Source organism: Podarcis liolepis (assembly GCF_965112155.1).
Source record: "Podarcis liolepis genome assembly, chromosome: 4".
In the NCBI taxonomy this organism is placed as follows: Eukaryota; Metazoa; Chordata; class Lepidosauria; order Squamata; family Lacertidae; genus Podarcis; species Podarcis liolepis.
Window position 1 is genome coordinate 83,708,394 of NC_139558.1, and position 25,568 is coordinate 83,733,961.

Below are 25,568 nucleotides of genomic sequence, written 5' to 3' on the forward strand. Positions count from 1 at the left end.
CTGCCAGAGGGCCAAGCCGGTGCACAAACCACCGGCGGGACTGCTGGAACCGCTGCAAACGCCGTTTGAACCATGGGAGAGGGTGGCCCTGGACTTTGTCACGGATCTACCCAGCTCGAGAGGCAAGACAGCTGTACTAGTGGTGGTGGACTTGTTCACCAAGATGGCACATTTCATACCGTGTGCGAAGGTGGCCACGGCAGAACAAACAGCCAAATTGTTCATAGATCACGTGTTCAAAGTGCACGGTCTGCCACGGTCTATACTGTCCGACCGCGGACGCCAGTTCATCTCGAATTTCTGGCAAAAGCTGATGGGCTTCCTGAACGTCAAGATCAACCTGACATCAGCAAGACACCCGCAGACCAACGGGCAAGCGGAGAGGGTCAATGCCATCATGCAGCAGTACCTGAGATGCTATGCCAATCAACAGCCGGCGACGTGGGTGGATTACCTGCCGCTCGCCGAATTCGCCTACAACAACACGAAACACGTATCCACAGGGGTGACGCCGTTCTTCGCCAACAATGGGAGGAATCCCAGAACCTTCCCGGGACTGGACAGAGTGGGGGAAGGGGAACCACAGACGGTGGACGCTTTCGCATCTGAGTTGCAAGAGGTCCACGATCAACTCAGACGGCAGCTGGAGCTGGCGAAGCACGCATACAAGGTCCAAGCTGACAAGCACAGGCGAGTTGGCGAGGAGATCCGAGTGGGAGACTGGGTCTGGTTGGCAGCCCACGCGGTGCCGACCCGATCGTTAGCCAAGAGGAAGCTAGGGCACAAGCAACTCGGTCCATACCGAGTCGAAGCGCAGATCAACCCGGTGGCTTTCCGGCTGGTGCTACCAGAGGGTTCCAGGATGCATCCGGTGTTCCACAGGTCAGTGCTCACTCCCTACAGGGCACCGCACAGGTTCCAGGAACCAGGAATGGCACCGAGTCAGTCTCCGGAGCGGACGGAGGTGGGGAGATTGCCACAGCAGGACCCCATCAACGAAGTCACGGAGATTTTGGACTCCAGATGGGGGGAAGATGGAGTAGAATATCTACTAGCAAGGGAGGGCACCCGGGCCAGTACTAATAGCTGGGTGCCGGACTACGCCTTGGAGGAACCCCTGCTCAAGGATGAGTTTCATGCCCTTTTCCCACACAGACCTATGCCAGCGGGCTTCTTCGACGACTGGTTGTTCACGCCCACGCTTTCCTCCAGCACGTTCCATGGCTTCGACTCGGAAGGGGAACCCGCACCGCGCACACGTTCCCCAGAGGGGTCACCGGAGGGTTCGGCGTCCGACAACTCGTATTGGTGGGACGATCGGCCAGAGGAGCAGTGGCGCCGGAAGTGGCAGGAGACACCAGGTCCAGCGACAGACGCAGAGACGGACATGGACGTTTGCGGGGAGGACCTTGGTTTCGAGCACGGCGGCACCGAGATGGAGGCGGAGGAGACCACCGTTGACGAACGCGGGGAGGAAGACTCGGAGGTCTTCAGTTGGCGGCCAGCAACGGGGAGCGAACTGTATCCGACATTCACTCCCGTGATGACGGAGCACCCACCAACCACCCTTGAAAGCGGGGAGGGGGGAAGGGGAGGCTTCGAGGGGGGGATGGATGTCAGGGGTTCAGGAGCAGAGACGCAGAGAAGGGAGGAGACAGAGAGCGAGGGGGAGGAATACGAAGGAAGGATGAGTGGGGATGACGACCCGAGATCACCGAGCCTGTCTAGCGAGTCCGAGGATTCCCAGAAGGGAGCGCCAGCAGCCAGAGCAAGGGGGGAGAGCAGGGGGACACCCCAGGAAGAAGGGTCCAGAGAGGGATCAGAAAGCAGCAGTTGGAGATCGGGACCCACGTTCCCAGCCGGGAGCAGCGGGGAGAAAGGGGACCAGATATCGGGCTCCGGAGACTTTCAGAAGGAGGGAGGGCATGAGTCAGGAGTAGTCACGCCCACCTCGGGGAGCGAGGAAACGATCAAGAGGAAAGTGGAGAGTTGGGCGCGCGCGCCAAGTTCAAATGTAACGGAAGCTGGCGCAGCCAGCAGCCCAGAGAGTGAACCGAGTCCCAAAGCCCGCCGCAAGGAGGCGGAAGGGTCAGGGGGGTCCGCGTCAGAAGAGAGTAGGAAAGGAGAGACCCAGGGGGGCAGGAGGACCCAGAGACGGAAGGAAAGGCGCAGGAGGTGGAGCAAGGCTAGGGTATTAAGCTGGTGCGCTAGAGGCGGAGACTCAGACGGGTCTTCGTCGTTCTGACCTAGAAGAAGTAGGGCTGCACGTTGCAGTTTGGAAATGGAACCTGTAATCCAATAAAGACTCTTTGAAACTGAACGCTGGCTGACTTGGTCCTATGTGAGCTGGGACTGGGCGGCAGCCCTGACAATAGCGAATACAGAAGAATGATTCTCAGAAGGCACTGTCTACCTAGAATGCCTGGGGAAACATCAGTGGAACTTGAGAGAATTGTCTGATGGAACGGCTGTGATCTTGCCCATCTCCTGTTCATTTTGGTGAGGTTTGCATTGGAGGCTCTTCCCAGTGAGTTGTGTCCAGAGCTATGTTTACATCTGTGGATATTTGAACTGTTGCCAGTTCCTCTGCGGCACAGCATCCAGCCACAGCTGTTAACAGACGAGATATTAAAAGCTTTGGAAAAGTAAGAGCATCGTAAATGTAGGTCAGTCCTTTGAAATCCACAAGGGTCAAGTGCTTTCACATTGGAGATCTAGATTGCTGAATGTGTCCTATGTTGTTTGTACTGCAAATTAGACTAATACCGAAGAAGGAATTCCGCTTTGCCTATCCCTCCCAGGGCTTGTTCTGCCCTTGCTTAGCCTTTGGGAATCCTCTTGAAATGAGACTGGGATTGTGGAACTAAGGCTCATGTGTACCTTCCCCATAATGAGAACATGGAGAGATACCACATTTATTTGAATGTGAGATCTTCCTTACCCTGTGATAGAGATCAGCTACAGCACCTTATAATGAGAATGACTGGTATGTGTGTGTATGGTATGGCGGGATTAAGGCATGCTCTCAGTTTCTAATACATCAGATAACAATAAGTCAAACACTATTGAACACCCACTGGAAGTTAGGTCTTCTCTGAACTCGTAATGCAAAGCTGATAGAAACTCTCCCATCAGCATTTTGGTTGATGGGGCCTGCATATATAAAAGCGAAGATGTCTAAAGTGGGTTGCAGTATAAAAACACAATATAACCAACCAAAAGCAAGGCAAATTAGAAATATCAATACTAATATCAGCAGCAAAACCACACAAAGCAGTAATAGTCAGCAAAATTGTGAATATGCTCAAGTCAGGCGTCTCTTCCGTGTCTGGTAAGCCTGCTTGCCCCATTGATGCACTTCTGACAAGAGTTGAGGGAAAGGCCAAGTACATGTGACCTTCCCCATACTTCCTATGTCAGCCTTTTTATGCTTCCACACCAGGCTTCACACACAACAGAGAGCCTGAGGTCAGCAAGTGTGTTCATTTTCGTTTTTATATATTAATGAGCTGCTTTTGTACCAAATGACTCGAAGTGGCTTGAATACCAAAGTGGCATCGGAACATTCTCTGACCTTTCTTGACATGGTGTTGAGATTACCCTTGTTTCCACTTGTAAGGGCAGATATATACTCCTGGATTCACTGTTTTTCTTGAAATACATCATTTGGCAGCAGTCTTTGTTTCACTAGAGAACTTGGTCAGGTCCAATGAAGCCCATTTTTGAATTGGTGATCATCTGTTAGTTCACCCTTTTTGCCTCCAGGGCTGTGTCAGTTGCAACTCCTGTGTGTGGTTCTAACAGAGTCCATTGTTTTTATAGTTTTGCGCTGGCTGAAATGTGCCTGTTTCATTGTTATTTCTAACCTTCACTTGCCAGGGATGTACTGTAACAGGCTTCTTTTAATTACAGGTCACACTTGCATTTCAAACTGAAGAGCCAGGCGCGTCTCTGTGACATGTGGACAGCTTCTTGCCTGGAAGAGGTCTGTGAGGGTAGCACTGACCTGGAGAAGTCTTTTGTTTTAGGATGGCCCACCACCAACTGTGTTGCCAGCTTCAGGTATGAGAGACTATTTGCATTGGTTGCCCCCCCTTCCTGCCTGCATTCATCCAACAGCGTTAAAGTTCATGAATGACCAAGAGTTGAAAATACCCAGTACCCTTTTTTATGAATTACCTCAATGAGAGACCCTTCATAGCGCAAATGAAGTTGGTGCCGAATCATGATTCCTTCTGCAGTTTGGAATGAGTGGACCCCTCTGGGTCTTGCTTTTCAAAGTAACAGTTTTGTGGCAGTTCTTCAAATGCACATGAAATTATAATTTACATACATGCAAGTCATACTTACTTTTCTCATGGTTTTGTGGTGCATTTGTGGTATAGACCTTCTGCCTTTACAGTTTGACTGCCATGGCTTCTCTCAAAAGACTCTGGAAATTGCCATTTTGATAAGGCTGCTGAGATTGCTGTTAGAGATCTGTCGTCACCGTCACAGAGCTTCAGTTTCCAGAATTTCTGGGTAGAGGGATGCTATTGAGGTCCTTCTGGTGGTCCCCGCAATGGATATAGAGCAGAAAAGGGAAACAGTTGAGCCAGTTGGCCAGTCCCCCCGATTCACTTTTAACAGCCAAGAAGGGCAAGAGAAATGAGAAGACATAAGATAGGTTGGACCCCTTCAGGTACTAGTATTACTGTCCATGCCTGAAGGAAATGAATTTCTCCTTATGGAATGGACTTCACCTCAAAAATCTGCTCTGAAGGGTTAGGGAGCAGAATTTAGGGTGTGCAGAGGTCTTCAGGGCAAACATAGGAAGGTGAAGCCCCATTTCATGAGTGGGAGATACAGTTGTGCAGTGTTGGATTCTATCCAGTGAACGTCTGTCATTCTGTTCTAGAAATCCACTTCATCAGTCATAATAAAACCTTTATTTTTAACAACAGCAAAATGAAGTCTAATTATACTGAGTTAAATCCAAGTTTTTATCATACCCTTTGGTATCTCTAATTCTAGGTTAAGATTATATTTTTGCTTTCATTATTGGAGAAGACTGGGGCAGGAGGCTCCCCTAAGAAGATACTTGGAATATGAGTGACAGTATAGGGCAGGCTTGTATGTGGAAGGCTTTTTCTCTGAGATATTCTGTCCCAGGCCAGGACTATGTACGTATCTTGAATCAAGCCTGGAAACAGATTGGCAGCCTGGCTTATAAATGGCAATGTCTGCTCTAGAGATAATGTATAAGGTGGCACTCTTTTATTTCTTGCCAAATAAATTTGACAGAAAAGTTTTGATTGTCTATGCTGCAGTCCACAACCCACTTAATCGGAATCTCACTGATCTCCACTTTTACAATTTTAGAGTAAGTAGGTTCTGGTTTATGGTGATAGCGTAGCTTTGATTTTATATGTCAGTGAAAAAACCATGTTTTAATAGGTACTTTTTCTTGACTGTCTTTTGTTGACTCTGAAATAGTCTGACTTTATAAATATGATGGCCTCTGTTTAAAAGGGAATTTTAGATTTTATGTAAGCCAAGCCATTCACATTGGGAGGTAAAGAGGGCATTTGAAGAATTTTACAAGAGTTGTTGTAAAGGAAAGTCCAAATATTTATGAAGTGCATGATGTGGAAGCAATTTATGCTTCCCTTAACATCCTCTGAATCCATGGGAGGCTTTGAAACACTTTCTGAGAGATGAAAAGATACAAAGACAAGAGGTACATGAAGTGATGGGTCGCTTGCTAAGGCCACAGCTTTGGGTGCCATTTACCAGCTGGCCTCATCCAACCAGTTTAGTTTCTCAGCTAGCTCTCAGCTTGGGCGTGGAGGGAATGATCTACTTCGAAATTTTGATTCTAAAGCTTTTATTAAGTTGGGAAATGTGGTACATAGCTATCATTTAAAACTTGTTTTTCTTTGTTTCAGTTCCATCGAGCAGAAAGAGAAGTGGCTTACTTTCCTACAAAGGTATTTCTGTTTTGCCACATTATCCATAAATAGACCATACAAAGTCTTGTCTGTCATTTTGAACCTAGGACAGTTCCTTGTTGCCATCTTGATGATATGTAGTTTCATTTTGTACCTCCAGAAATTGAAAAAGTTTTGTGAAAGCAGATTAGAGAAACTGGCATGTTGCTTAGATAGCAAAATTGGATGGAGCTTTTCTTACTGAATAGGATTTAATTTTGCAGACTCCAAATCTACCATTTGAAGGGAATAATCAAACTATTTGTGTAGAAGAGGTCCTTCTCATTTTAAAGGTGCTTTTTAGAGGCAAGCCGTTTCAGAAGAGCTCTTCGCATTTAGAGCATCAGCATAACATGTTTTCCCTTCTATTATTCTGTTGTTTCAATCTCCGTTTTGTTAAACAACTCCATTTCTGCTTGCTTTGACAGCCGTATCAAGGAAGAGAAGGAAAAAGACTATCCCAAGAGCATTCCGTTGAAAATCATTGCAAAGGATATTGGAAGCTGTGCATATGTAAGTGTTCATAAGCTGCGCTGAATGAAGGGCGCGTCAGTGCTATCGTTGTGTGTGCCTGTTCCTTGGCAAACAGCTGTGAAAATTCAAATGCTGCATGGTGTGTAACGCTTATTTCTGAGTACAAAATTTAGGTGTTTGTTTACAAGACCATTAACCAATACAGCACAGAGTCTTTGCAGACTATGGTTTCACATTACATGAATAAGCCATGGGTTTGAACACCATACCCCCATCTCATCTGCTATGATGACAAGGAGGCAGTCAGGAGCATCTGCTTTCAAACTAATCAGAACTCCCTACTGCATCCAAACGTGGGGGAGCTCTGGTTAGTTTAAACTATGGCTAGTTCAAACCATGGTTTATGACCTTGGCTTCTTCACAAACCATGGTTTATGACCACTGTCGAACAGCTCTTACTGCCAGAAAGTTCTTCCTGGTGTATAGTTGGAATCTCTTTTCTTGTAACTTGAATCTAATGGTTTGGGTCCTACCCTCTGAAGCAGGAGTAAACAAATTTCCTCCATCCTCCATGTAACAGCCAGTTAGATATTTGAAGGTGGCTATCATATCTCCTCTCAGTCTCCTCCTATTTCCTATGTTGGAGACTGTTCACCAAAGAGAAACCCAGCATCCTGCCTGTTGTTGTTTCTACAAATATATGTAAGGTAAAGGTAAACGGACCCCTGACCATTAGGTCCAGTCGTGACTGACTCTGGGGTTGCGCGCTTATCTTGCTCTATAGGCCGAGGGAGCCGGCGTTTGTCCGCAGACAGCTTCCAGATCATGTGGCCAGCATGACTAAACCGCTTCTGGCCGAAACCGAACAACGGGAGCTCACCCAGTCAGGGGGATTTGAACCGCTGACCTTCTGATCGGCAAATCCTAGGCTCTGTGGTTTAACCCACAGCACCACCCGCGTCTCTATACAAATATATGTAGGAAACCTCTAACAGGCATCTCAGAAGCCCTTTGAGATTTTCCCTATGCTGTACTCAGTACTCAGAAAATTCTAGTCTCCTGCATGAATTCTGCTGGGGAGCATTGTCCTAATGCTTCCTCGTTCCCCCAAAATTTCCTTGTATATCTCAGAACTGAATTCTAGCACTGGGATTTTATCCAGTCACATTTTACCAATGGTCCATGACCTTCTTTCTCCTTTTTTATCACTCCGGCTCATTATAAAATTGATATAAGGAACTGAGGATCAAAGCGAGTATTTCTGATCATATCCTCCAAACAAAGGGCAATCATACTGGTTTAAGACAGTTTGAACAAAACTCAGCTGAGATGTTTGGGGAGCGGCGTCTGTCAGTTTTGTGTACGCCCGAAAATTGTGCAGTAGTTCAGAACCTTTACAACTGAGTCACTGGAGGCTCCCTTGGACGGGTCATCCTTGAAGTGCAACACATCAGTGCCAGAAATATCACTGATAAGGCAGTAGAGTGGCAGATGGAAGCTTCCTAAAAATCTGAACACTTTCTATGAAGCTCGCCTTCCCTTTTTTTGCAAGAGCAGCTGGAGATCTTGGGGAATTGTTTCATTTTATGCTAGAGTAAGGGCTAGTTAGGGAGGAGGCATATGCAGCACAAATTATTTTATTATATTCTCTAGCCAAAGGCAAGCCTTATGCAAATGTGCTGACCTACTCCTGGGTGCCAGATGTCATTGCTTTGGGAAAATGTTATCCCCCCCACCTCTTTGTTTATGTTCTGATCATTCAGCTATAACCCCAGGCAAAAATAGACTGCGTTTGTACTCCTTCGCTTAAGTCTTTTTGTCAGTTTATTATTTTTCAGTGGCTCATGCAGAAGGCTGTTTTTGATATTTTGCAGAGAAAAAGCTGGCGCAGGATTCTGAAACCGAGAAGTCCTGTGGACATTTTTTTACTTTATTTGTCTCACTATCTGCTAGGGCAGAAGCTTTTGCAGTTAATTATGTAATTAATTTTAGTGCATTTCAGTGGAAGAGAAGCGTCAAAAGCAATGTAGAAGATAACATTATTCACATAATGTTTGCTGACTGAAAAAACAACAATTGCATCAAGCACTCCTATTCACTTACATGATTTATGTTAGTGACCTCAGACAAACATGCAAGTTGTGAGAATTTCTGCTCTGGTTTCAGTTTCTGATGGAATTCTTCTATCTCCCTAATCACAAGTGGGGTTTCCATGCAGCCATATTGTATAATTATTTAAGAATACTTTTGATCTGCCCTTCCTCGAAAAGGTATATGGTAAAGTTAAACATTGCTTCATCAGGTGTGCTTCCTGGGTGTAGATATTACATCAAAATTCCAGCTAACATTTCCTCCTGCAAAAGTATAAGCTTCATGCTGTACTTAACTACTTTTAAAGTGCTGTGATTTGGGTAATAATGTTCTCTTCAACGTCTTTTCTCCCCCAACAGTCAAAAACCTTAACCATAAACAACACAGACACAGCAAGTGACATAGTCCTCATGGCCTTGCAGCAACTTGGAATCAGCGTGAGTATTCATGATGTCATTTTTGAAAATGTACCCTTTAACAACTTCCATTATTGGCGGATGTGTGCTTACGTTATCCCATAGGTAGTAGAAAGCTATAGCACTCTCTAACTTGGGCCACCAGGAAAAATCATTGGTGGGGGAATGAACATTAACAGGACTCAGAGGAAATATATTTATTTTTCTGAGTTTTAATCCCCCCCATCTCTTTTCAGCAGAAAAGACAATCCACCTCTTTGCCTTAACGAATCTGTGTGTAGAGGAAGGTTTGGCTCTTGTTTCTACTTAGCCACCCGCTTCTAAAGCCTCAGTTGGCCCAAGAACTCATGCAATATGTACAAAACCTACAGTGTGGGGCTCTGGACCAAGATTGTAGCTGGAGTCTGGATAAAGCAATTTGTTCTGCCTGAAATGATTTGGGATTCTTCCTCTTGCCTTAATTTTGCTTCTTTGGCCAGAGTTACAAATTGCCAAAGCTGTATACCCTGCACTGTAGGAATCCCTTCCATTAGCTGTGGTCCTCTGTTTCAGAGCCAGGTGTATAAATAGCAGGATAATTGCACTGATTCTGGGGGTGGGGGGGTGGGGAAGAAACAGCATGGTCTGCAGGCCACTGAAGTGAACCCTGCAATGGTATTGAAGTAACATCCTTGGTGCAAGACGTGTATTTTAAAGAAGACCAAGAGCCATTGGGATACCATCAGACATAACGTTTCTTTCCTTCACCTATGTAATACCTAGCATAAAATTGGTGGTTGGGTCTGGTTTGTTGATGTATTTAGTGTAAATGGAGTTTTTGTTTTTCTTATTAAAACCTTTAAGTTATTTTTGAGTCCTTTCTTTTTAATGCATGCTCTCCCCAGCAAGCTCTCTGCAGCGTTACTATACTGCAAAAAGCCAACATCTTTGGTTATGGGCCCAGCTGCTGAGTGGATGACTGCATATTTTTGGACTCTGAGAAAGGTTTGAAAACTCCTTCTCCTGTTAGCGTAGTTTTTGTGGGTCTGGAAGAGTTCCAGAATGGTTGACCGGGTTCCTGAAGCTGAGAAGGCTCTGGTCTTCCCACAGCTAACAGATGAGAACTATAGTTTATGGTCTTTTCGGGTGGAGGCGCTTTTGACCTCTAGAGAAGTATGGACCTATGTAACTAATGACCCTCCTGACCCTGTGACTAATGCTTGGTCGAAAGGAGATGCAAAAGCCAGGGCAATAATTAATTTGGCAGTCAGCGACCAGCAAGTAGTCTATATAAGGAATAAGAAAACTGCCAAAGAAATGTGGGACAGTCTTGCAGCAGTGCATGCTAGAAAAGAGTCAGCGTCTGCATTGACGTTTTTCAAGCAGTTGTACCAGACAAAGTTGCAGCCTGGTGGTGATTTGGCAGCACACTTGAGACGTCTGGAGGCAATACGCGGCGAATTAATTCAAAGGGACATGGAGATACCTGATATTCAGTATGTTTTTATCATCCTTTGTTCCCTTAATGAGGACTTTGATGGTATAGCTAGCCAGATATCTGCCGTTCCACCAGCACAATTAACTGTGGAAGGGGTAACGGCAAGATTAATGGGCGAGTTGGACAGAAGGGAGGCTTGTGCCATAAGCACTCCTGTTTCCAGAAAGAATGAGGAACGCCATATGCAAACCTGTGGTGATACAACTGCATTTAAAGCTGCAAAGCATTGTTGGTTCTGCAATAAGCAAGGACATTTTGCAAGGGACTGCAGATCCAAAAGAAAGCAAAGTACTCCCAAGTCTGTTTCTGTTCGTCAATCACGGTCGTCAGCCCAGCAGCCGACATCGTACCGTAAAGACAGAAACGAGCCGCGAGCTTTTCACGCTCGGACTAAAGATCGTAAAAGAATTAAAGGTGCCAAGTGGAAGTCTTTTGTTATCGACTCAGGAGCATCGCAGCACGTCTGCAATGATCGAAGCTTGTTTATTTCTTTCGAAGAGGAAATTGGTAATGTACATTTAGCCAATTCACAAGTCCTGCAGTCGCTTGGCAGGGGTACTGTTAAACTTGACTCTTTAAACATTACAATAGCGAACTGCATTTACTGCCCGTCAGTGGACAATTTATTATCAGTAAGGTGCTTTGCTCGTCAAGGCATAACTGTGCGTTTCTTAAAGTCTATGTGTGAGTTTTTCGAGGGGAACAAACGTCTATTGTATGCCCGGGAATCTGATGGTTTATATAGACTGTATTTTCGCACCTACTCCCAATCGCATATAAATTGCAGAGCAGCACAGTTAAGCCAGGGGTTGAGGAATGTAAGACCACATTCTGGGTGTGTCCACATGGCGCACAGAATTCTGGGACACCTGAATTTTGCTGATGTAATTAAGACAAAGAATATTGTCAATGGCCTCAACTTAAAACCATGCAAATTCTTTATGCAGTGTCTATCCTGTTGCAAGAATAAGATTAAGGTTGCACGCAAGGGTAGGTGCTCAGATAGGAAAGTAACTGAGCCATTTGAGCGTGTACATTGTGATTTAGTTGGGCCACTCCCACCATCATTAGGAGGTTCAAAGTACTGGCTTACCCTGATAGACCAGTATAGTAGATATTGTTGGACTTATACAATAGCTGAGAAGTCCCAAGCATTTGAGAAGTACAAGGTTTTTTGCAACTGGGTAAAAACGCACTTTAACAAACCTATTAAGAACCTGTTTTCTGACCGGGGCGGGGAATTTGTTTCTGAGGATTTTGAGAAATTCCTGGAAGCGCAGGGGACTACTCATGAGTTATCTTGCCCCCGAAGTCCCTGGCAAAATGGGCTTGTTGAAGTTGTGCAGCGTGACTTGCAGGCAGGGGTTAAAACTTATCTGCACGATGCTAATCTGCCCAAAGCGTTTTGGGCTGAAGCACTCCATGCTTTTTGTTATGTTAGAAATCGCAGTTATCATTCTGGTTTAGATGTCACCCCCTATGAGAAGTTGTTTAAAAAACGCCCTAATCTGAAATACCTACGTATTTGGGGTTCAGATGTAATTATGCATTATCCCGCTAAGCAGAAATTGGGTGAGCGTAGTGTCCAGGGAAAATTAATGGGCTACCAGCAGGGGGCGTACAGAATTTACATACCAGCAACTGGCAAATTTCATATTACCAGAAGCATGATACAAACTGTAAATTGGAATGGGGTTGCTGTTTTCCAAGATACTGATGGTATAAATGATACTGAGGAAGAAGAGGAAGCAGCAGCAGCAGCAGCAGCAGGAGAAAATGGTGCTTCTGAATTAATGGGGAAAGACAAAAAGCCTGTTGAATCTGATAATTTGTTTGATTTAATGTCACAGGCACCTGAGGGGAGGTTAGATTCTCTTGAGTTTTCTGACCGTGAGCTTAGCCTACAGGCACCTCTTCAGTCTGACAATGATGATTTACAACCTGAAGCTAGTAGTTCACTCAGTCCCATTAAGTCTGAGGAGTCTGACTCTCCTTCCGGACTGAGACGTTCAGATAGAAAGAGGCAGAAGCCACAACGTTTCGCAGATGAACATTTTAATACTGTGTATGCCAATAAGGTGGTTTTTGAGCCAAAAAGCTACAGTGATGTTCAGAATTTACCTAAGCACCAAGCTGTAAATTGGTATAAAGCTATGAACTCCGAGATAGCTTCTTTAAAAGAGCATAACACTTGGTCTCTTGTACCACAAACCCCAGATATGAGACTTATTGATTCAAAATGGGTTTATAGAGTTAAAATGAATGACAAAAATGAAGTTGTAAGGTACAAGGCAAGACTAGTTGCTAGAGGTTTTCAACAAATTCCAGGCGAAGATTATGATTTGTGCTATTCACCAAGTGTAAAATATGAAACAGTTAAGCTTTTGTTAAAAGATGCATCACAACGTGGACATTCTGTTTATCACCTAGATATAAAAACTGCATATTTGTTTGCAGATTTAAAAGAACAAATTTTTATGCGTGTCCCTGAAGGCATAGACGCTGCTGAAGGTTTGGTATGCAAATTAAATAAATCCCTTTATGGTCTGCACCAAAGTGGAAGGAATTGGCACCAAACTTTAGCAAAAGAATTGCTAGATATTGGTTTTTCACAAGGAAAGGCAGACAATTGTGTGTTTATAAAGGAAAGGGCAAACTCTGTAACAAAAATATGTGTGTATGTAGATGACGTATTAATTTCTACAAAAACTAAACAGGAATATGAACAGGTAGTTTCACAGTTACAGAAGAAGTTTGATGTGGTGGAATTAGGCATAGCTAAAAATTACTTATCCATGCAAATTGAGAAAGGCAAAAATGGATCTTTTCTGGTTCATCAAACTGCAAAAATTGATGATCTAGTTGAAATGCTACGTTTAGAAAATGCAAATGGGAAGGGAACACCTATGGTGTGTGGTTTCACCTTTACAGGTGAAGATAAGCCATTTCCTAACAAAACTTTGTATCGTTCTGCTATAGGCAAGCTAAATTTCATTCAAAGAATCTCAAGACCAGATATAACTTATGCTTTTCACTTTCTAGCAAAATTTGTGGAAAAGCCCACTACACAATGTTTCTCTGCTCTTAAGAGAGTGGTAATGTACCTTAAACATACCAAACATTATAGGTTGCAGTTTACACCCAGTATTGATAAAGGTTTTGAAATTTTCTGCGATGCATCTCATGCAGTGGAACAAAATAATTGCAGGGGTGTGTCTGGTATGGTGTTTTGTTATAACGGTTGTCCATTTGAATGGAAGTCCCAGACACAAACCATTATTTGTCTCTCTACAACAGAGAGTGAATTATGTGCATGCGTTCAGGCCACTCGTGATGTAGAATGGTATCTGCAAGTATTTGCAGACCTACAGATGCAAGTAACACTACCAGTAAAAGTTTACCTTGATTCCCAGAGTGGACTTGCTATCCTGTGTTCAGAGACCAATACACAGCGCACTAGAGTCTTAAGATTACGTTTAGAATTTGTAAAGAAACTAATTGCTGATGAAATGGTTGTATTTAAATATGTTCCAGGTGATAGTCAAATTGCAGACATTTTTACTAAAGCTCTTCCAAAGGTTACACATGAAAAACATGTACAAAGTATGCTTTATGTTTTTGTTCCACAATGATGAACCGCAGGGGAAATGTTGAATGGTTTCTTTAAATGTAAAGGTTCATCATTGTTCCACTCCATGTGTATGTCTTTAAGGGGCCGGAGCAAGGGCCAGAGCAAGATAACGAGACCCAGCTTTACAGCTGTGAAACATAGCAGGTGCTGCTGAGTTGTATTTGATTAAGGTGTGTCAGCATTTGGGTAGAGTATATAAGGAGCAGCATCTAGCTCTCCCATTACCCTGGGGGATGGGTTGGTGGTTGGGTCTGGTTTGTTGATGTATTTAGTGTAAATGGAGTTTTTGTTTTTCTTATTAAAACCTTTAAGTTATTTTTGAGTCCTTTCTTTTTAATGCATGCTCTCCCCAGCAAGCTCTCTGCAGCGTTACTATACTGCAAAAAGCCAACAAAAATACCCCATCTCCTAATACCACTCTACTGCATATTTCCATACTCCTGGGAGCAGGAAACCACAAAGCACAGTGCCAGTTTCTGTGACTGCCCTGTATAATAGGAGCAGTCTTAACTGTGGAATTGCATTTCTTTATTTTAGTTTTATTTGGTTTTCTTCAATATAGAATTACAAACAACAAATTGCAATACCTGTGTGATTGTGTTTTTAAAGGGCTCTGAAAAAGAATATCAGCTTTGGGTGAATTCTGGTAGAGAAGATGCTCCATATCCCCTTATTGGTAAGTTTCTGGGAAGTTTATTTTTTAGTTCCTTTTCTATCCTGTCCCCGCCTCAGGGCTTGTGAGCATGTAGCAACAGCCAAAAATCAAGCAACACACACACACAAAAGACCAAAAGGAAACCCAATCCTTACTTGCACAAGTTTGGTTGTGGAGAGCCAGCAATTTTTATGTGTTCTCCATTTGGGATTTCAAATATGAAATCAGTCCATTGAAGTTCCCTTGGGAGGGTGGCTAGTCCTTTTCAGCTGAAGATGACAACCAGCTTACAGGAGGCACAGGCCTACGGATGGTAACGCAGGTCTAGATCCACTTTTTTGTTTCTGCAGACTAGGTAGGTAAAAATGTCTAGGATGGCGGTGTGTTTGCCAGTACATCACTAAAGATAAACAATTGACCAATGAAATCCAAGCATCCTCCCCCCACCCTTGCAGTTAAGAGCTATTGTAGTTACAGGCTCTTAATAATAGTAGTACTGCTAGATTACTAATAACCTGGACATTTTAATCGAGAAATATACCCATTTGTCTTCTTAGATTCTGCACGTAGTCTTAATTCTATATCTGTTGGTGCAAAATATCAGGAACAGTCTTGAAAAGCAGATGGATGGACGTTGAGTTCACAGAATCTCTTCCCCCTGAAAGTTAGAACATAATTGTCTCTTGTTAAAACTGTGACAGATACTAAAGTGATACTCCTTTTTTACATTCACCTAGAAGCTTACCCAGAGCCCTGTTTCCATCTCTACTTGATATGCACTGGGAGTTGCACAGACGCAGATCAGAAGCCAAATTGGTGGCCCTTGTTACTTCAGCTTTGTTCTCTGACTCCCATTACACCCACAAACAGATTTCCGGTTTCATAGCTTCCAAGTGCATTTTAAACGATTAATCCTCTGCAAAATTTCACAGAAGTGATCAAGCGCAGTGGCGTAGCGTGGGTTGTCAGCACCTGGGGCAAGGCAAGTAATTTGCGCCCCTAACCCATGGATTTGCGCCCCCTAACCCTAACCCCCAGATGTTGCGCCCGGTGCAGCCGGCCCCCCCTGCACCCCCCACACTACGCCACTGATCAAGCGTGCTATTCCAGCATTAGACAGGATGTGTTTGAATTAATTTTGGAATATCTCCTTTTCCTTTTGGAGCCATAAAGTGCCTCGGCTGTTCATATTTGTTGTGATCTGAAATGTGCTTCTCTGTGCAACTCAGCAGTGGCCAGACTGATGCACCTGGAAGCTCCCAAGCAGCCTCACAAACACCCCCACTTGTTTGTCTCCATGGGAGTTCCATTTAGCTACCATGGCTAGTAGCAGTTGACAGATCTATACTCAGATCCAGCCCAGGGCAGTGTAGTGTAGTGGCTAAAGCGTTGGGCTAGGACTCAGAAGATCCTGGTTCATATCCCCACTCAGCCATGAAGTGCACTGGGATGTTGGGTCAGTCATGTTTTCTCAACCTAGCCTACCATACTTGTTGTGAAGGTGAAGGTCAATATATGGCACCTTAAGCTCCTTGGAGAAAAGGTGAGGTAGAAATGTAATTTAGAGGAAGGGCTTTTTCCCAGCCTGAACTTGCCGGAAATCAGATTGGGCACCTCTCAGGTGGGTGCCATTGCCATTATAAAAGAACAAGGGAGATGTTCAAATTGAGTTCCAGCACCTCTTTTTCTAGTAAAAATGCACTATTTAAATGCAATGCAACATTTGGGTGCTTGTGGAAACAGAGAAGATGGCATTCCTCACCTCTCCCAATTCCAGATGCAGAAGTTTATAGGACTGCCAGTTAGGTATTATTTCAGCACTGGCGGTGGAACAGTGATCTCTATTGCACCTGAGGACAGCACCTTGTCTTAAAGGGTACAAGAAGGTCTTGTGGTGGGAAAGATGGAAGTAAATGGGGAAAAGAAGCTAAACTAAGAACTTGGATGCAGAACCCGGTGCCTTCCAGATGTGGCTCAGCTCCCAATTCCCTCCAACCCCAGCCAGTATGACCCCAGTCTCCCCATCTCTGCAGCAAAGGGTAAGGAGCCCTATGTTGAAGCTTCCTCCGGTCAACTGGGCCACCAGAAACACATCTTTTGGCTGGCCGGTGCCAAAATGCACATGTATGGAGCATTTCATTTCCCTCTGTTTCTGATGTTTCGGCTTATGCAGCCAAAACAGCAGGCTTGGAAGAACCCTGAAGTTTGCCAAAGTAAGGGAAATAAATATTTAGATAAACCCTAAAGGCTTGGGAGCCAAAGCAGCCCAAGGACGGTTGAATGTGTTCAGTGCCCATGTAATGGTGACTGACTGTTGAGGGCAGGAGAGTGAAAACCAGGAATACAGTGGAGGAGAGGGAACCCCAACCTGGGGACATGCCATGCTGCAGCAGTCTAAAATCAGGGGAGTAAAATGAGCACCAAACTGCTAGCTAAGGTTTCGGGAAATGAGGGAGAACAGATACTGAGGCTTATCAGAAGAAACATTGCACAGAGATAATAGTGTAGTGTAAGTCTGGTAGAGAGCATTTATTCTGAGGCTGCTGTGTGTTTTCTTTCTTTCTTTGTTTTTAAAGAGATAATAAATATCATTGCAGCATCCTTGGGAGGTGCTCATTCGTTGCCTGACCGCCACTCGGTGAAAATTAAACCCTCTTCCTCTTTCTTTGATAAGGACACGAGTATCCATTCGGAATTAAAATGAGCCACATCCGTGACACTTTGCCTCAGACCCAGGAATCAAAGGACTGCGTCTGCCCTCTGGAAGTTCAGGAGGCCATCCTAATTGAGCAGCTGCCCCGTGAGCGCCAGTGCCAGTTTGTAATCAAGCCAAGGCGCCTGGCCACTGGCCATGAGCTGAATGGTGAGTCTCTCTGCTTCGTTCAGAGAACATTTGTCAGATTAACTCTGTGTGGTAACAAGCCAGCATCCATCCTGGAGAATGGGCCAAAGGAAGCACAGGGGCAGGCTAGACAGGGGGTCGTGCCAAACAAACTTCTTACTCCAGGGTTAGGTGGGGGTGGGGGTATTTTAAGAATTCTTTCCTTATTAGACCAAAGCTTACGTGAAGCCAGCCAAAGCTCGCAAGGAAATGGCCAGATTTCTTCATTATAGAGTCTGTGCTTGTGAATGACTAGAGCTTGTGTTCAAATCGATCTTACTTCAGCTTCAGAAGGCCTCCTTGGCTTAAAGAGAGAACACATTGGGTCTAGTTGTCCCTTTTTCTGCTGTTTTTTCCACAAGTGAACATTTCTCAAGGCTTACCTGAATGGTTTATCCATACTTTTGCAATTTATTTATATATCATCAATTCACAAATCTGGTCTCCTCTTGAGGGCCTTGGGGAAGTAACAATACTTAAAACGAGGGGGGGGTGAATGGGGGATGGACTGCATTTGAACTCTCTCATTGCAGTGTTGCATCAAAGGTTGTGGCTTCTGGAACCTCTTTTTTGTGAGTTGAGGAACTCCTGGACATTTGCAGAGGAGGATTCTGGAAGGTGGTCTGGAATGCCCATGCAGTCCCCATGGGATTCCTGTTGATCTTCTCACTGTTACTTTCTATGACTTTGGCCTACAGGAGGGAATGGGCTTCTTTTGAGAACTGCGCTCCCTCAGATGCAAGCTGTCAAGGGCTGCCTACAGACTCTGGCCAGAGCTGGAGCCAGTGGTGAATGCAGCCACTCACTTCTCTTGCTTAGCCCCCCACCAACACCTCTCTCCTTTCCCCACTTTCAGTCATGGTGGGGAAGCTTGTTTGCTAGATGAAATGCTAGATAAGCTTCCAGTTATGAATTTGGTGAGTGGAGCAGTCTGGATGAGACGCTGGGTCCCATCCAGGCCCTGTTTATAATCTTGTAGAAGAGGCTGCTGAACCAGCCAAAACAGTTCATTAAGATAATGGCTTTGGTTGGCCAGTTACGTACTGCTATTTGCTATATCCAAAGAGGTGGCTCTGTTGCCATAGAGATGAATGGATGGACCATTTCCCATCTCACCTGACTGGATGCTACCATCATTTTAGGGTGGACAACCATAGGACAAGGGGGTGGGGCTGTGCAAGAGAGAGTTGTCTGTATAAGAATTTGGCTGAAACTGAAAGCTGGGGACACAGAAGCATGGCTTGCTTTGTGCTGATCTCAAACTGTGTCTGCGGGGGCTTTCCTGGAAACCTGGTGGGGAAGCAAGATCTGTTGGGATGCTGACGGTGCGATCTCCTTCAGCCTGTGCTCAGGTTGTGTATATGGGTAAATGAAACCATATATCCTAAAGACACCACCATCTCCACTGACCATAATTCCATGGAAACTGAACCCCGGGTAAGCCCAGGCGCCTCAGCACTTTCTTGCTGCTCAGAGATTGGAGTTGCACGCAACAATACATAGAAGACTTTGCCTACTGTTTTCAGGACTACAGCTTTGCATTGTTTTTGCGTAACAGAATGTAATGCCACTATCTAATGTAAGCAAGTGTATTATAGCATAGCTGTTCAAGTCACAGAAGACACCTGCCTCCTCTGCCCTCCTGCCCAGGCTCCTTGCCACATGGTTTGCTATTTCTGAAGTATAAAGGACATGTTTATTCTCTTACCCATCACAGTCAGCAAAATGCTCCAAGTGCATTGACCAGGGCACCCTACTTGTGAAAGCGGAAGTAGTTTCCAAATTTAGCCTCTCTTATGACCTCTACAAAGACCTCTTTCAGATTCTCTTCTTTATTTTGTTTGGGGTGGTGATAATTTCCACATTCAAGCTTCATATAATGCTTCTCTGAACCTCCAGTATCTCTGTTGCATCCACACACTGCCCCTTCTTATCCACATTCATATTATGACCCTTTATAGCTTATCTTTTCCATCTGGTCTGGGCAGACGCTTCCTGCCAGGCCGAAAAATGTAGGTCCTGTTCTTCTGTGTTCATCAGGAGTTTGTTCTCTGTTCTCTGCGGAGTTATTTGGCAACAGAAGCACCCCCTTGTGGTTATTCAGTGCTACAATAAGAAGCATTGATCAGTAAACCCTACCGGACGTGCATATATTCATTATTTTTTCTTGAAACAATGATGGCTAGAAACTTAAGAATCTGAGCAAAGCGTCTGAAACTCCCAGCTTTGTTGCTTTGTGAAGTGGTTGTATATCTTTGCTATCTTTAGCCTCTACAATTGTTAAAAGTTAGCAGTCCAGAATCCAGAGAATAGTCTGTTGCTGCATCATTGCTGCAGATGTTGATCTGATTTATATATATATTTTAAAAAAACAAACGTCAGTAGGAGGGTATTGGGAGCTGCATATAGCAGTGGGTTGTTATTTTTTAAAATGTTATTGCAGATGTCTTTGGCTTTTGTTACAGAACCTGACCTTCCTTTGTCTCATTGTACTTCCTTCTGGACATCTTTTCTGCCTGCTGAGATGCCATATGGCAGCTGCCCAGGCTTTCCAGAATTCACCAGCAGTGTGAAATACGTTTGCTTAGGAATTAGATTGACAGTTGCTTCCAAAATGGATGTGCATTGCCTTGCAACTCTACAGCTCTGTTTTTTTGACACAGTCAACTGGCCAAGTCGCAACTTGAGTACAAAAATATATCCAAACCATTCTGGGTAAAAGAAGCCTTTCCTTTCTGAGCAGGTTTCCACCACCCCCTCAAAATTCATAGGCAGATGTCCCAACATTCGCTTCTCCACACAGTCTTTTATATTGATATTGCTAACAATCAATGTCATGTATTTTATCATTGCAGAGGGTCTGCCCTCCAAGTTACTTATATAGCTGTCTCTTACAAGGCAACTGAGCACTGTCATTTGGTCTCAAATCTTAGTAACTGAAGAAACACAGAAGTCTGCTGCACAAGTAGAGCTGTAATGTTGGATACAACCCAGTATTTTTGGATCGATTTCATCCCAATTACATTGATGCAAATTACATTTGTCTTCTCTTGCCTACGCAGCTTCCCCCATTCTCTTCAAGTGCTGGTTTTAACTTATAAAGTGCTAAGCAGCTGCAACCCAGCACTCCTCCATGGAGCTCACATAGGAAAGGGGTTGAAAGTGAAACTGCCCAGATCAAAATGCTGCTGTACATATCTACAGTATCTGCCTGATGCAACCATATTGAAAATCAGCAGGGCCTTCGTGAACTTGGGGTTACGTCAACTGCTTCTGGTTCCAAGAAGATAACTGCTACTGCTGTTCTCTCCTCTGGCCAGCTGCCATGGTAACACAGAGGGCGCAGCTGGTTGCTGAGTCTGGAGGCCTTAGGCTCCAGAAAGGTGACTGCTGACACTGCCACCCAGTGCAGCATCAGATTCCTGAATGGTTAAGTTTCTAGATCTCATGGTTTGGAAAGATAATTAAGCAAAGAACTCCTACCCCAAAGTTTGCATTCAAAAGCAAGCCAAGCAGTGATAGTTTTCACCAGGCTGCTGTGCAGTTGGTATTGTTTTCATTTTTACATCACTGAATATTTTGTGGAAAGAATTCGCCAGCCAAACAAGTTTAAAACAAGCTTTAAAAGAAAGTACATTTTTCAGTCAAGTGCTGCTGACTTTTAAGCTTTTAGCTAAAAGTATTCTTCCCATTCCCATAGTTAAAGCGAACTTCTGTAATTACATGCTGTACAACAAAAACAATTTCCCCCTGCCTGAAATCATATAGGGTAATATTGCATGATCAATATTTTGCTGTATGACATGGCCAGGGATGGGGAACTGTTTTGGTTCTAATGATCTCACTGCCATTTTTTATCATTATTATATTTCTTTATTTGATGGGTTTCTAGTCTGCCTTTTAGATTATAATACACTCCCAAGATGGTGGCTTTGAGAGATGGAAGGGCTTGTGACTAGAGCTGGAGGAGGTACACGCGCTTGAAATTCTGCGTATTATCAGAACTTTAAAGCTTCAATCAGAAGCTGTCGCCTTTTTGTGAGGTTACATTGAACATAAGTAGACTTTCTGTTCTCCTTCCCCCTATGAAGGAAAAGCAACATGAGGAAAAACAAAAACTACCTGCACCTGCAAAAGTTTCAGGGTGGTCATATGCTTTGTTTGCAATAAGTGCATGTCCTGTAATTTCCTACTGAAATACTGTAACTATTCATGCCACAAATATTTGAGGTAGGGGGGTTGATCCCATTGCATTGCACTACACCCGCCCCCCAACAGTAATACTGTTGTAGTATTGGGGAAGTATAGCAGAATAAAGCTGAATAAATCGAATCCTAATGCAATATTTTTGTGTCAAGAGCATGTTGCAGAATGTAGCTGCAAAATACCCACCTGGAGAAGGCCTTAGTGAGTTGGATTTTTAAAATATGCCCTTCATCGTATGAATGCAGCCATGGCTAAGCACAGTTCTAGGAATTCCTCTTAAACCCATGCACGTTACCATATAGTGTGGGTGCCAAACGGACGACGGTTGGTTCATCGCAACCACTAAAGAGAAGGAAATAAAGGATATGACATGGATTTGTGTGGTGTAGTGTAACAAGAAACCTCTTTCTTTCCTTGCAGAGTGTAGCCAAAAGCCACTGAAAAGGAAAAGATCCACTATAAACTGGGCCTTCTGGCGGGGTGCAGAAACTCCTCCTTCCCCAACATCTGCCCAAGGGAAGCTATTTGGACACCCTCTGCCAGACAAGCTGCCCAAGCCAATCTTTGTAAGTATCCCATACATTCAGTGACTGGTGACTGAACTTCAGCAGAATCCCTTTGTTTTTTTTGAGATTATCTATGACGACTCATTTTACATGCCTGTGAAAAAGAGGACGTATCCTGGAAAAATAGGACATATGGCAACCCTAAATACGCGCATATATATATATATATTTCTTTTTCTTTAACAGGACATGCTTTCTTTCCTGAACCAAGAGGGGCCTTTCACTGAGGGCATTTTCCGACGTTCTGCAAGTGCAAAATCTTGCAGAGAGCTAAAGGAGAAGCTTGATTCGGGAGCTGAAGTGAACTTACTCAGCGAGTCCATTTTGGTGATAGCCTCTGTGCTTAAGGTAGACAGGCATTTGTCCTCCTTCATCCCCTCTGCCACCCTCTAAGATTTATGTTATGGATTCTGTAGCCTAGGATGTTTCTTTTTTTGAACCAAGTTAGACTTCCAAAATAGTCATCTGTGTTGATCTTATCAACAACTGGATTATGGGCATTCTTGAACTATTTTTGGACTCAAGAATAGGATTTCCTCTGGGCAGCCAATTCAGAACTGCTCTTCCATAACTGAGCCATCCTTTAGCCTTTTGTTGTGGCCATGGTAGATCTCTTACTCTCCTCTATGGGCAGGTCCACAGTGCAGGGATGGGAGGCCAGGATGGTAAAGAAATTCCTGCCTGGTCCTGTGATTTTACAGGGCTTTCAAAACAAGAAAACAAACCTTGTTAGAAATTTTAAAGAAAAGGTAACATCTTAGTAAGGAGAGAGAAAGAGAAATCAGAGCAAGTGTCTTATCATGGAGCCTCCTGGTGGCTTTCAGGATGTTCTGTAATGGAATGTGGTGGTGTCTAGATTAAAAGAAATGTTAGTAAATAGAATGAGCTACTCGTGGGAGAGTAAGCTGGAATAACTGGGGCCACAGGATAACGTCAGAGTGGGATAGGTTTCAAAATGCAGGTGCTTGATGCCAAACACTTGCTGATGGATGAAAGAAGGAATAGCCACCATGACACCCTCCAGATGTTGTGGGTTCCAACTCCCATCATCCCTGGCCATGCTGGAGGGCACCGCATTGGTCACCCTTTCTTTAATACATAAGGAAATATTTTATTTGCTCCTTTGGAATTCTGCCCTTCTTCCAAGGAGCTCAAAGGGGCTATCCAAATAGATTTGTGTAGTAAGCCTTGGAGGTTGGTTGGGCTAAGAGGTGCTGAACTGCCTAAGGCTACCCTGGCTGTGTTGGACTTTGAGACAACATTTTGTTTGTTATTCTGCACTGGCTGATAACAGATTAATTTTTTCAGTCTCAAACCAGTGAAGGTGCTGTTGCACTCATGCCCTGCTCATGAGCTTCCCATAGGAATCTAGTTGACCGCTGTGCAAGCAGAATGCTGGGCTAAACAGACCTTTGGTCCAGCAGGGCTGTTCTTAGCATTATGAAGTAATTAGCTACTGTTTCATTTACTCTGTGAGAAATGACTCAAATCCATCCATAGCAATCGAAATGGTTTAGACAGGACCAAAATTGTTCATTGATGCACTAGTAGACAATCTTATGATCTACAGGGATTTTGTTCCAGCAATTCCATGGTTTACTTCTTATGAAACAGTCCCCCACAAATGGTTACTCATCCATACTTTTCTTCCTTCTTCCTCAGGATTTTTTGCGCAATATCCCAGGCAGCGTTTTCTCATCCCAGCTCTGTGATCAGTGGGTTTCCTTAATGGATGAAGGGAACGATGAAGAGAAGATAAAAAGCACCCACAGGTAGAATTGTTTGTGTAACCTCCTCTGCTGCTTCCAGAAATGAATACCCAGAAAAAAGCAGAATGTTCTTGTTGCAGACAAGCTTATAAATTTAGATTTGATTGGTCAGCATTCCATTTTGGTCCCCTGGTCAATATTCTCACCTGTTCATGGCATGCAGGAAAGAAGATATACGGTTCAGATCTCTGTGCTTTAAAATAGAATGTGGGGAGATTTATTTCCTTTGTGGATTTCCACTTACCATGAAGTGGGCTCCAGATTGGCGTAGCTAGGAGGCTAGGCTGAGGAATGGCAGAAGGAAGAGTCCTGAGTGAAATTTTTGCAAACAGTCTTGTGTTCTGAAGAGTTGTGTGTTTTGTGTGTTGCTAGGCTAATGGAACAACTACCTGGAGCCAACGTGATGCTGCTGCGTTACCTGTTTGGAGTCCTACACAGCATAGAAAGGCAGTCTGAAGACAATAAGATGACTGCATTCAATTTAGCAGTGTGCATTGGACCCAGCTTACTCTGGCTACCAGCTGCCACAAACTCTTGGACTGAAGAAGAATTCACCATGAAAGTAGGCTAAGAAACAGTTCTGCTTAGAGGTTCCCATAAAGCGGCAGAAGGGCCAGTTAGTCTGCCTTAAAATTAAGCTATTTGCTGTGTAGGCAGGACAACCTTAGCGAGCTCAGACCCAAATCCCTTGCTCCTGATTTTTCCCAGCTTTTTAAGCTCCAGCATTTACATCTTTCCACCATTATATTACCTGTTTTACTTTCCCTACTTCATTGGTCTTTCTCTGTGCACCTGGCCAAAAAGCTGGTGAGATGTGTTACTTGGGAGGAGATGGTGAGGAACGTCATAAATTTCTAATCTAGTACCGTAGCATACCCTGTTCCTCCTTCAGAGATCGCCTCTATAGCTAGGTGTCATACACAGCTGCTTTTGAAGAAACAGATGAGCCTGTGAGCAGTATTCAGCTAAGTTTTACATATGGTAAACCCATGGAAATTAATGGACCTCACTTAAATATGTCCATTAATTTCAGTGGGTCTACTCTGAGTAAACCGTGATTGACTACTAACCTGTATTACCGAGACGGTGAAGATTTGTGATAAGCCAAAATGAGCCTTCCAACTTTTGTACTGGGAAGGCACAGTTGCAAGATGGGAGGTGGGATGCAAATAGTGGCAAAGAGTTTGCCTCACTCCTGGTGCCATTTGCGCTACCTGCTTGCTTGGAGCAATTTCTTCAGTGCTTCCTAGTTTCTTCTACCCACAAGACACTAGTGTGAGGACAAGAAATGTGACTGCATGGCTCAGATTGAGGTCAGGAATAGGAAGTAATGCTTTCTGCCGTCTGTCTGGAATCACCATTGGAGGTGAAACTAGGAAGCGCCTTCTCCACCCAGCCACCCCTGGCAGCAGCAAGGAATGCAACCTTTGCTG

The 25,568-nt window shown here is 44.2% G+C and overlaps 1 protein-coding gene across 4 annotated transcripts in view; it reads left to right on the forward strand.

Moving 5' to 3' along the window:
- ARHGAP20 (Rho GTPase activating protein 20) overlaps window positions 1–25,568 on the forward strand; it is a 92,028-nt gene that overhangs the window by 63,996 nt on the left and 2,464 nt on the right. For all 4 annotated transcript variants that reach the window (XM_083499631.1, XM_083499634.1, XM_083499632.1 and 1 more), the window contains exons 4-13: window positions 3,913–4,062; window positions 5,928–5,969; window positions 6,398–6,482; window positions 8,894–8,971; window positions 14,668–14,734; window positions 17,388–17,576; window positions 22,221–22,366; window positions 22,553–22,714; window positions 24,029–24,138; window positions 24,508–24,697. In XM_083499631.1, the coding sequence (XP_083355757.1) occupies window positions 3,913–4,062; window positions 5,928–5,969; window positions 6,398–6,482; window positions 8,894–8,971; window positions 14,668–14,734; window positions 17,388–17,576; window positions 22,221–22,366; window positions 22,553–22,714; window positions 24,029–24,138; window positions 24,508–24,697 (1,219 nt within the window). The remainder of the gene's footprint in view (window positions 1–3,912; window positions 4,063–5,927; window positions 5,970–6,397; window positions 6,483–8,893; window positions 8,972–14,667; window positions 14,735–17,387; window positions 17,577–22,220; window positions 22,367–22,552; window positions 22,715–24,028; window positions 24,139–24,507; window positions 24,698–25,568) is intronic.